We start from the raw sequence: 12,748 nt of genomic DNA on the forward strand, positions 1-12,748 counted from the left end.
GCCAACAGTGACAACCCTGATGGTCAGAACATGCAGCCTCATTGGCATATCTGTCGCCATGGCGATGGTATTGTTTTCCTTATATCATCAGCAGGTTCTGATCACGTTGTGTTTAACTGATGTTGGTTTCTGTCAGAACCATCAATGTGGGGAACCCTGACCTGTAGGTCAGCAGCTCTCTAGTCTGGGTTTTATTCAGAGCTGCAGCACCGCAGATCATCTCTTCAGAACCTTTGGAAATGGCTGGGTTCTTCAAGCAGCACCGCGACGCCACATCAGCTAAAGATTCTGTTGTCCTGCAGTTAATGGGTCACATTCATGTTAACCTCAGACGGGTTGAAAAGAGACAAGAACCAAGCTGCTCCGTTATTTGGAGCCCAGTAGATGTGATTCATTACCAGTTATCTGACTGGTTCTGGTATCGTTACCAGTTATCTGACTGGTTCTGGTGTCGTTACCAGTTATCTGACTGGTTCTGGTGTCGTTACCAGTTATCTGACTGGTTCTGGTGTCGTTACCAGTTATCTGACTGGTTCTGGTGTCGTTACCAGTTATCTGACTGGTTCCGGTGTCGTTACCAGTTATCTGACTGGTTCTGGTGTCGTTACCAGTTATCTGACTGGTTCTGGTGTCGTTACCAGTTATCTGACTGGTTCTGGTGTCGTTACCAGTTATCTGGCTGGTTCCGGTGTCCTTACCAGTTATCTGACTGGTTCTGGTATCGTTACCAGTTATCTGACTGGTTCTGGTGTCGTTACCAGTTATCTGACTGGTTCTGGTGTCGTTACCAGTTATCTGACTGGTTCTGGTGTCGTTACCAGTTATCTGACTGGTTCTGGTGTCGTTACCAGTTATCTGACTGGTTCTGGTGTCGTTACCAGTTATCTGACTGGTTCTGGTGTCGTTACCAGTTATCTGACTGGTTCTGGTGTCGTTACCAGTTATCTGACTGGTTCCGGTGTCGTTACCAGTTATCTGACTGGTTCCGGTCGTTACCAGTTATCTGACTGGTTCCGGTGTCCTTACCAGTTATCTGACTGGTTCTGGTGTCGTTACCAGTTATCTGACTGGTTCTGGTGTCGTTACCAGTTATCTGACTGGTTCTGGTGTCGTTACCAGTTATCTGACTGGTTCTGGTGTCGTTACCAGTTATCTGACTGGTTCTGGTGTCGTTACCAGTTATCTGACTGGTTCTGGTGTCGTTACCAGTTATCTGACTGGTTCTGGTGTCGTTACCAGTTATCTGACTGGTTCTGGTGTCGTTACCAGTTATCTGACTGGTTCTGGTGTCGTTACCAGTTATCTGACTGGTTCCGGTGTCGTTACCAGTTATCTGACTGGTTCCGGTCGTTACCAGTTATCTGACTGGTTCCGGTGTCCTTACCAGTTATCTGACTGGTTCTGGTGTCGTTACCAGTTATCTGACTGGTTCTGGTGTCGTTACCAGTTATCTGACTGGTTTTGGTGTCGTTACCAGTTATCTGACTGGTTCCGGTGTCGTTACCAGTTATCTGACTGGTTCCGGTGTCGTTACCAGTTATCTGGCTGGTTCTGGTGTCCTTACCAGTTATCTGACTGGTTCTGGTGTCGTTACCAGTTATTTGACTGGTTCCGGTGTCGTTACCAGTTATCTGACTGGTTCCGGTCGTTACCAGTTATCTGGCTGGTTCCTGTGTCGTTACCAGTTATCTGACTGGTTCCGGTGTCGTTACCAGTTATCTGACTGGTTCCGGTGTCGTTACCAGTTATCTGACTGGTTCCGGTGTCGTTACCAGTTATCTGACTGGTTCCGGTGTCGTTACTAGTTATCTGACTGGTTCCGGTGTCGTTACCAGTTATCTGACTGGTTCTGGTGTCGTGTCGTTACCAGTTATCTGACTGGTTCCGGTGTCGTTACCAGTTATCTGACTGGTTCCGGTGTCGTTACCAGTTATCTGACTGGTTCTGGTGTTGTTACCAGTTATCTGACTGGTTCTGGTGTCGTTACCAGTTATCTGACTGGTTCTGGTGTCGTTACCAGTTATCTGACTGGTTCCGGTGTCGTTACTAGTTATCTGACTGGTTCCGGTGTCGTTACCAGTTATCTGACTGGTTCTGGTGTCGTGTCGTTACCAGTTATCTGACTGGTTCTGGTGTCGTTACCAGTTATCTGACTGGTTCCGGTGTCGTTACTAGTTATCTGACTGGTTCCGGTGTCGTTACCAGTTATCTGACTGGTTCTGGTGTCGTGTCGTTACCAGTTATCTGACTGGTTCCGGTGTCGTTACCAGTTATCTGACTGGTTCCGGTGTCGTTACCAGTTATCTGACTGGTGTCGTGTCGTTACCAGTTATCTGACTGGTTCCGGTGTCGTTACCAGTTATCTGACTGGTTCCGGTGTCGTTACCAGTTATCTGACTGGTTCCGGTGTCGTTACCAGTTATCTGACTGGTTCCGGTGTCGTTACCAGTTATCTGGCTGGTTCCGGTGTCGTTACCAGTTATCTGGCTGGTTCCGGTGTCGTTACCAGTTATCTGACTGGTTCCGGTGTCGTTACCAGTTATCTGACTGGTTCCGGTGTCGTTACCAGTTATCTTGCTGGTTCCGGTGTCGTTACCAGTTATCTGGCTGGTTCCGGTGTCGTTACCAGTTATCTGGCTGGTTCCGGTGTCGTTACCAGTTATCTGACTGGTTCCGGTGTCGTTACCAGTTATCTGGCTGGTTCCGGTGTCGTTACCAGTTATCTGACTGGTTCCGGTGTCGTTACCAGTTATCTGACTGGTTCCGGTGTCGTTACCAGTTATCTGACTGGTTCCGGTGTCGTTACCAGTTATCTGGCTGGTTCCGGTGTCGTTACCAGTTATCTGACTGGTTCTGGTGTCGTTACCAGTTATCTGGCTGGTTCCGGTGTCGTTACCAGTTATCTGGCTGGTTCCGGTGTCGTTACCAGTTATCTGACTGGTTCCGGTGTCGTTACCAGTTATCTGGCTGGTTCCGGTGTCGTTACCAGTTATCTGACTGGTTCCGGTGTCGTTACCAGTTATCTTGCTGGTTCCGGTGTCGTTACCAGTTATCTGGCTGGTTCCGGTGTCGTTACCAGTTATCTGGCTGGTTCCGGTGTCGTTACCAGTTATCTGACTGGTTCCGGTGTCGTTACTAGTTATCTGACTGGTTCCGGTGTCGTTACCAGTTATCTGACTGGTTCTGGTGTCGTTACCAGTTATCTGACTGGTTCCGGTGTCGTTACTAGTTATCTGACTGGTTCCGGTGTCGTTACCAGTTATCTGACTGGTTCTGGTGTCGTGTCGTTACCAGTTATCTGACTGGTTCCGGTGTCGTTACCAGTTATCTGACTGGTTCCGGTGTCGTTACCAGTTATCTGACTGGTGTCGTGTCGTTACCAGTTATCTGACTGGTTCCGGTGTCGTTACCAGTTATCTGGCTGGTTCCGGTGTCGTTACCAGTTATCTGGCTGGTTCCGGTGTCGTTACCAGTTATCTGACTGGTTCCGGTGTCGTTACCAGTTATCTGACTGGTTCCGGTGTCGTTACCAGTTATCTTGCTGGTTCCGGTGTCGTTACCAGTTATCTGGCTGGTTCCGGTGTCGTTACCAGTTATCTGGCTGGTTCCGGTGTCGTTACCAGTTATCTGACTGGTTCCGGTGTCGTTACCAGTTATCTGGCTGGTTCCGGTGTCGTTACCAGTTATCTGACTGGTTCCGGTGTCGTTACCAGTTATCTGGCTGGTTCCGGTGTCGTTACCAGTTATCTGACTGGTTCCGGTGTCGTTACCAGTTATCTGGCTGGTTCCGGTGTCGTTACCAGTTATCTGACTGGTTCCGGTGTCGTTACTAGTTATCTGACTGGTTCCGGTGTCGTTACCAGTTATCTGACTGGTTCCGGTGTCGTTACCAGTTATCTGACTGGTTCTGGTGTTGTTACCAGTTATCTGACTGGTTCTGGTGTCGTTACCAGTTATCTGACTGGTTCTGGTGTCGTTACCAGTTATCTGACTGGTTCCGGTGTCGTTACTAGTTATCTGACTGGTTCCGGTGTCGTTACCAGTTATCTGACTGGTTCTGGTGTCGTGTCGTTACCAGTTATCTGACTGGTTCCGGTGTCGTTACCAGTTATCTGACTGGTTCCGGTGTCGTTACCAGTTATCTGACTGGTGTCGTGTCGTTACCAGTTATCTGACTGGTTCCGGTGTCGTTACCAGTTATCTGACTGGTTCCGGTGTCGTTACCAGTTATCTGACTGGTTCCGGTGTCGTTACCAGTTATCTGACTGGTTCCGGTGTCGTTACCAGTTATCTGGCTGGTTCCGGTGTCGTTACCAGTTATCTGGCTGGTTCCGGTGTCGTTACCAGTTATCTGACTGGTTCCGGTGTCGTTACCAGTTATCTGACTGGTTCCGGTGTCGTTACCAGTTATCTTGCTGGTTCCGGTGTCGTTACCAGTTATCTGGCTGGTTCCGGTGTCGTTACCAGTTATCTGGCTGGTTCCGGTGTCGTTACCAGTTATCTGACTGGTTCCGGTGTCGTTACCAGTTATCTGGCTGGTTCCGGTGTCGTTACCAGTTATCTGACTGGTTCCGGTGTCGTTACCAGTTATCTGACTGGTTCCGGTGTCGTTACCAGTTATCTGACTGGTTCCGGTGTCGTTACCAGTTATCTGGCTGGTTCCGGTGTCGTTACCAGTTATCTGACTGGTTCTGGTGTCGTTACCAGTTATCTGGCTGGTTCCGGTGTCGTTACCAGTTATCTGGCTGGTTCCGGTGTCGTTACCAGTTATCTGACTGGTTCCGGTGTCGTTACCAGTTATCTGGCTGGTTCCGGTGTCGTTACCAGTTATCTGACTGGTTCCGGTGTCGTTACCAGTTATCTTGCTGGTTCCGGTGTCGTTACCAGTTATCTGGCTGGTTCCGGTGTCGTTACCAGTTATCTGGCTGGTTCCGGTGTCGTTACCAGTTATCTGACTGGTTCTGGTGTCGTGTCGTTACCAGTTATCTGACTGGTTCCGGTGTCGTTACCAGTTATCTGACTGGTTCCGGTGTCGTTACCAGTTATCTGACTGGTGTCGTGTCGTTACCAGTTATCTGACTGGTTCCGGTGTCGTTACCAGTTATCTGACTGGTTCCGGTGTCGTTACCAGTTATCTGACTGGTTCCGGTGTCGTTACCAGTTATCTGACTGGTTCCGGTGTCGTTACCAGTTATCTGGCTGGTTCCGGTGTCGTTACCAGTTATCTGGCTGGTTCCGGTGTCGTTACCAGTTATCTGACTGGTTCCGGTGTCGTTACCAGTTATCTGACTGGTTCCGGTGTCGTTACCAGTTATCTTGCTGGTTCCGGTGTCGTTACCAGTTATCTGGCTGGTTCCGGTGTCGTTACCAGTTATCTGGCTGGTTCCGGTGTCGTTACCAGTTATCTGACTGGTTCCGGTGTCGTTACCAGTTATCTGGCTGGTTCCGGTGTCGTTACCAGTTATCTGACTGGTTCCGGTGTCGTTACCAGTTATCTGACTGGTTCCGGTGTCGTTACCAGTTATCTGACTGGTTCCGGTGTCGTTACCAGTTATCTGGCTGGTTCCGGTGTCGTTACCAGTTATCTGACTGGTTCCGGTGTCGTTACCAGTTATCTGGCTGGTTCCGGTGTCGTTACCAGTTATCTGGCTGGTTCCGGTGTCGTTACCAGTTATCTGACTGGTTCCGGTGTCGTTACCAGTTATCTGGCTGGTTCCGGTGTCGTTACCAGTTATCTGACTGGTTCCGGTGTCGTTACCAGTTATCTTGCTGGTTCCGGTGTCGTTACCAGTTATCTGGTTGGTTCCGGTGTCGTTACCAGTTATCTGGCTGGTTCCGGTGTCGTTACCAGTTATCTGACTGGTTCCGGTGTCGTTACCAGTTATCTGGCTGGTTCCGGTGTCGTTACCAGTTATCTGGCTGGTTCCGGTGTCGTTACCAGTTATCTGACTGGTTCCGGTATCATTAACCTGTCTTGTTCACCTGCAGATCCCTGTCAGCTGCAGCTCTGCCCTTCTCTCTGCAGGGTGGTGTGAAGGTTCTTATCACCGGGCCGTGGAACGAGCCGTCGGGTCGGTACTCCTGTGTGTTTGATCAGAGCTCCGTCCCTGCATCCCTGATCCAGCCTGGAGTTCTGCGCTGCTACTGTCCAGGTACAACCCGTCTCTGTCTGTGTGGAGATGACCAGGGGCTCCGTGGGACCGGGTTTTATTCAAACGGGTCGGTGACAGGTTCTACATGTACTGGGTTCAGATAAACTCAATAAATCATGAGAATCTAAAGTTGAGGTGACGGGTAGAAGCTGCAGCCCGTCCATCCTATTGATCAGATCGAGAAATGCAGCGAGTCTAGTAACGATTCCCAACCTGGCCTGAACTCGAGAAATATCTCTGCTGATCCAAACCCAGAAAGAACTCGGACTTAAAACCTCCAACTGGTTCAGTCAAAGACTGATTTAGAAATGATAAATAATTGAATAAAAGTTTCAACAGCCTGAGAAAGAAACCTAGTAAGCATCCGGTTCCAGGGAGATGGACCCAGTCGAGAAACGGACCTAACAGGATCACCTCGGATCAGCTTAAAGGAGCTCTCAGAAACTCCAAACTGGACCCCAATCTGACCTGTGGTCTTTAGGACGTCCTTTCATTGTTTCTTGTTCAGTTGAGTCTGATATCACCATAGATGGAGATCTTTTAGTTGTTCCAGAACAGGTTCTGACTCGTATCTTTGGTTCTTCTAGTGTTTTCAGCTGGACTCACCTTAATCGGGTTTTCCTATAATGTCACCTCTTTGGTGTCTATCTCTGCAAACAGAACCGGGTTTTCATGTTAAGGAGAACCTTAGCTTCACTGGAAAGGTTCTTATCTTTTGACGGAACCCGTTTTTCTTCTTTCTTCATGTTTTTGCTCTGAGCAGTGTTTCAGAGGACCCTGTTGTTCTTGATGGACGGTGGTGTTCTGTTGGATCAGAACCTTGAAGATGACTAGTTGTCTGGCTGGCTCTGTCTGAGGAGACCTCATGGAGATGTGCAGCACTTTTGGTCGTCCTGTGTGCTCTAGGTCATTCAGCTCATATCTGCTGTGTGGGACCCAGACTGAGGTTCCGGGTCATACATCAGAACCGTAGAATTTAGTGATGTTAGGCTGCTGCAGGTTGAATATGAAACATCATCAGAAGAGAAGATGACAGAGAACCTTCTGCAGATGTTGTGTATTGAATGTTTTTCTGATGGACTGTCTCTCTCCTGTGTTTCAGCCCACCAGGCCGGTCTGGTGTGTCTGCAGGTTCTGGAGTCCGGAGGTTCTGTCTCCTCATCAGTTCTGTTTGAGTACAGAGCGAGGAACGCCAGCTCTCTGCCAAGCTCCCAGCTCGACTGGCTCTCATTGGACGGTCAGTCCCAGTTCTTCTTCTCACCATTGTCCTTCTCCTGAGGGATGAGGCAGGATGTTCTGAAGATGTTCTGCTAGAACCCAGGGGTTTCTGGATTAGATGGAGACAGGGTGCATGTTAACACCAGGAGTCTCATGGATAGAAGAGCATTCAGCTTTCATACTAAAAGTTGTTGGTGGGGAGAAATTGAGACGTAGAAACCGTGCATAGACACGTCACCTCATGTAGCCTTCATCCATCCAGTCTGAGGTCAACTGGGCCCAGCTGCACGTGGCGCTGGAACCGCCCGGTCCTCGGCCCTAAATACATATGCTAAGTGGCAAAGTGGGTGCCTTCCGATTATTTATTACTGTTTTTTCCATACCGGTACCTAGTTTTCTAGTCCCTGCTCCTGAGGAGGTCCGACCGGGGCTGAGTCTGGACCACATATTAAGTGAAACATACTGCTGTTCACTGATTGGCTGTGTGAGGAGAAAACATGAGAAGATATTCCAAGAAGTAGAGCAGAGAGAAGGTAATGAAACTCAGGAGCGACTACTATTATGGACCACAGTGGCCGGAGCGGGTCAAACCCAAATATAATTTTACTATTTAATCATAAACCAGCATGAAGGATGAAAGAAAAGAAAAATGACACATCTGTTTCTGAATGACCTGCAGGTAGGGGGCGCTGCAGTTAATAACATCCTAAACCAGCTGATCACACATTAAAAAAATCAGCTGTTCAGACACACAAACATTTCGTCCAAAACACACAAACAAAACCAGCATGAAACAGCGGGTTTGGTTCTGACATTTACTGACGGTCCTCCAGAGAACCAGCGTCTGAAGGAGGAGGCAGCAGGCAGAGAGCAGCTGCCTCTAATCAGACTGTCTGCATCGGACCAAACGGGAAGAAGACCTGCTGAATCCATGGAGCACGAAGATCCAACTTCCAACATAAAACTAACTTCACCAAGGTCTGAAGTCCGTGGTTCTGGTCTGTAAAGTCCCGGTCCTCCTGTTTGCCATGGAGGAGACAAGAACTTCCTCATAAAACCAAAAATGTTAACTTCTTCAGGTAAACTCTGGAGCTTCAGCATCCAGAAAGCAGCGTCTCTCCTCGCTGCTTCTCTTCTGCAGGAGGCGCTGTTGTAATGTTCTCTCAGTAGATTCTGGTTAGTCAGAACTGATCCAGGAACGGTTGCAGGTTCTGTATTGGTCCCGGTGGTCCTGGGTAAGGAGGACCTGTAGACCTGTCTGGACTTGTGATCCAGATCTGTAACAACACCTAAACCAGTGTTGGTGATGGCTTGGTTCTAGATCTATGATTGGGTCAAGTACCCATTGTTGTGACTATTAATCTGAGAATATTATTTAATATTAATATTTAATCAAATAATATTTCAGTCTGTTAAGGGTTGTCCTGTGAATACCAGCCCAGTAAGGCGATGGTATCAGGACAAAATAGAAAGGTGTGAGACGAGCTCTGACATTATTGAACAGCATAAACTCTGCACATATATGGAATACATTCACACAATTTATTAAAATACAAGAATTTATTAACAAAAATAAGTCAACTCAAAGTCCAACATATTTCAATCAACAAACTCTTTACTTTGCTAAAACAATCCAACTAAACTACCAAGCAGAATGAAAGAATAATGAAGACTAATGGACTATGTACAATATAAACAAGTTGATTAAAGATGATTGATAATTATGACCAAAAAGAGTGATGCAACATTACCATGCAATGTTTATGTTTGAGAACCAAGGATTATCTTGAAGAATCTGGAAATGAAGTTAAGTTAGTCTTGGAACTAACTTAGAAAATAATCATCATACCTTTAGACAACCATTCACAATGTAATATCAGATAAAATATTATTTTAATAAAATAATGTAGGGCTGCACGGTGGCGCAGTTGGTAGCTCTGTTGCCTTGCAGCAAGAAGGTCCTGGGTTTGATTCCCGGCCGGGGATCTTTCTGCATGGAGTTTTCATGTTCTCCCGTGCATGCGTTGGGTCTCACCGGGTACTCTGGCTTCCTCCCACAGTCCAAAGACATGCCTGCTAGGTTCATTGGTCACTCTAAATTGCCCTTAGGTGTATGAATGAGTGTGTGTGGTTGTTTGTGTGTTGCCCTGCGATGGACTGGTGACCTGTCCAGGGTGTACCCCGCCTCTCGCCCATAGACTGCTGGAGATAGGCACCAGCTTCCCCGTGACCAACTATGGAATAAGTGGTAGAAAATGACTGACTAAAATAATGTTTTAAATAATGATCTGCTGAATAAAACCAACCTTCTGGATGACTAATTCTCAACGGTTTAATTAGCTGCCTTTATTTATTAAAATAAAATTTGAAGAAATATTATTGAGTATTTTGGAAAAGAGCCAAATCTTTCTGGAGAAATGGGGCTTAATGGTGTTTACTTAGTTATCAGATTTAGTAAATGATGTTCAAGGACTATTATTTACTAGCTTGAAAACTAACAACCTTTCCGTTAAGTACTCTTTAGGAAGCTAGCACGTGTTCTTACTGGTTAGCAGTTGAGCTAACAAAGAAGCTAATAGCTTAGCAACAGAATCAACACACACCTTTAAAATATCAGGGTTAATAAAAGGGTTAAAATGCATAAGCGTGGACGGCGGGTTATGAGCAATGTTCTGTTTAAAATCACCCGTTAAATAAAGTTAATCTTAACTTTAAAACATACAAAGAACACAAACCGGCCCGTGTGCTACAGATAGCCTGCTAACACTAAGATAGCTGAGTTTCACAAAATCAAACGTCACAGAATGAAAACGTTCAGATCATTTCATCCTGTTAATCTGTCTATTATTCTGCCCAAAACACCTAACCTCTGACCGTAGTGAAGAATGTTGTCCAAGCGACGATGAAGTTTGAAGAAGGTATCCACAGTGAACAAAGGGTTAGCTTCCCGCTAACCTCCTCAGCTTCTCATGATCAGAAGGTGCGTTCGTTCTGTGAACAAAAGGGTTAGCTTTCAACTAACTTGACCTCCGGAGCTGTAGCTGGGCGGTTCGTTCTGTCCACTGCGGTCTCTGCTGTCTTCCTTCCAGACTGGGAGACCGCGTCTTTTCAGGGGCTTCTCTCGAACACCGTTTGCGTCTGCAAGGGCTCGGAGAGAAAGTCATGCAATGATTATACTTTAATTACCCCGTTCATGAATGAAAATACCGGATACACAGACAGTATTTCCTTCGTACTTATCTTTGCATATGATTGATGATCGTATTACTTTGGATCCAGTTGAAGAGTTTACCATGTTCCACCAGGTTTTACCACGTTCCTCCAGGTTCCATCATGTTCCTCCATGTTCCACCAGGTTTTACCACGTTCCACCATGTTCCTCCAGGTTCCATCATGTTCTTCCATGTTCCTCCATGTTCCACCATATTCATCCAGGTTCCACCATGTTCCTCCAGGTTCCACCATGTTCCTCCATGTTCCTCCATGTTCCTCCAGGTTCCACCATGTTCCTCCATGTTCCACCAGGTTCCACTATGTTCCTCCATGTTCCACCATGTTCCACCAGGTTCCTCCATGTTCCTCCTGGTTCCACCATGTCCCACCAGGCTCCTCCATGTTGCAACAGGTTCCTCCTGGTTCCACCATGTTCCTCCAGGTTCCACCATGTTCCTCCAGGTTCCACCATGTTCCACCATGTTCCTCCAGGTTCCACCAGGTTCCACTATGTTCCACCATGTTCCACCTGGTTCCTCCATGTTCCTCCTGGTTCCTCCATGTTCCAACAGGTTTTACCACATTCCACCATGTTCCACGTGGTTCCACCAGGTTCCTCCATGTTCCTCCATGTTCCACCATGTCCCACCAGGTTCCTCCATGTTCCTCCATGTTGCAACAGGTTCCTCCAGGTTCCACCATGTTCCTCCATGTTCCACCATGTTCCTCCAGGTTCCTCCATGTTCCACCAGGTTCCACCATGTTCCACCTGGTTCCTCCATGTTCCTCCTGGTTCCACCATGTTCCACCATGTTCCTCCAGGTTCCACCATGTTCCTCCATGTTCCAACAGGTTTTACCACGTTCCACCATGTTCCTGCAGGTTCCATCATGTTCCTCCATGTTCCATCATGTTCCACCATGTTCCTCCAGGTTCCAACATGTTCCACCAGGTTCCACTATGTTCCACCAGGTTCCACTATGTTCCACCTGGTTCCTCCATGTTCCTCCTGGTTCCACCATGTTCCATCAGGTTCCTCCATGTTCCTCCAGGTTCCACCATGTTCCTCCATTTTCCTCCAGGTTCCACCATGTTCTTACATGTTCCACTAGGTTCCACCATGTTCCTCCATGTTCCACCAGGTTCCACCATGTCCCTCCATGTTCCACCAGGTTCCTCCATGTTCCTCCATATTCCACCAGGTTCCACCATGTTCCTCCATGTCCCTCCATGTTCCACCATGTCCCTCCATGTTCGACCAAGTTCCTCCATGTTCCACCATGTTCCTCCATATTCCACCAGGTTCCACCATGTTCCTCCATGTTCCACCATGTTCCTCCAGGTTCCACCATGTTCCACCATGTTCCTCCAGGTTCCACCATGTTCCACCATGTCCCTCCATGTTCCACCAAGTTCCTCCATGTTCCTCCATGTTCCACCATGTTCCTCCATGTTCCACCATGTTCCTCCATATTCCACCATGTTTTTCCATGTTCCACCATGTTCCTCCATGTTCCACCAGGTTCCACCATGTTCCTCCAGGTTCCACCAGGTTCCACCATGTTCCTCCATGTTCCACCATGTTCTACCAAGTTCCACCATGTTCCTTCATGTTCCACCAGGTTGCACCATGTTCCTACATGTTCCACCATGTTCCTCCAGGTTCCACCATGTTCCTCCAGGTTCCACCATGTTCCTCCATGTTCCACCATGTTCCTCCAGGTTCCACCATGTTCCTCCAGGTTCCACCATGTTCCTCCATGTTCCACCAAGTTCCTCCATGTTCCACCATGTTCCTCCATATTCCACCAGGTTCCACCATGTTCCTCCATGTTCCACCATGTTCCTCCAGGTTCCACCATGTTCCTCCATGTTCCACCATGTTCTTACATGTTCCACCAGGTTCCACCAGGTTCCTCCATGATCCACCATGTCCCTCCATGTTCCTCCATGTTCCTCCAGGTTCCACCATGTTCCTCCATGTTCCTCCATGTTCCTCCATGTTCCACCATGTTCCTCCAGGTTCCACCATGTTCCTCCATGTTCCACCAGGTTCCACCATGTTCCTCCATGTTCCAACAGGTTTTACCACGTTCCACCATGTTCCTGCAGGTTCCATCATGTTCCTCCATGTTCCACCAGGTTCCACTATGTTCCACCTGGTT

At 47.8% G+C, this 12,748-nt stretch overlaps 1 protein-coding gene across 7 annotated transcripts in view; it reads left to right on the plus strand.

Moving 5' to 3' along the window:
• The window catches only part of camta2 (calmodulin binding transcription activator 2), a 42,077-nt gene that overhangs the window by 12,725 nt on the left and 16,604 nt on the right, over positions 1 to 12,748 (plus strand). For all 7 annotated transcript variants that reach the window (XR_007041348.1, XM_047385564.1, XM_047385568.1 and 4 more), the window contains 2 exons: positions 6,026 to 6,152; positions 7,255 to 7,389. Coding sequence is in view for 6 of the 7 variants with exons in the window: in XM_047385564.1 (XP_047241520.1) it covers positions 6,026 to 6,152; positions 7,255 to 7,389 (262 nt within the window). In the remaining variant the exon portion in view is untranslated. The remainder of the gene's footprint in view (positions 1 to 6,025; positions 6,153 to 7,254; positions 7,390 to 12,748) is intronic.

The sequence above is a fragment of the Girardinichthys multiradiatus genome, chromosome 14 (assembly GCF_021462225.1).
Source record: "Girardinichthys multiradiatus isolate DD_20200921_A chromosome 14, DD_fGirMul_XY1, whole genome shotgun sequence".
Lineage (NCBI taxonomy): Eukaryota > Metazoa > Chordata > Actinopteri > Cyprinodontiformes > Goodeidae > Girardinichthys > Girardinichthys multiradiatus.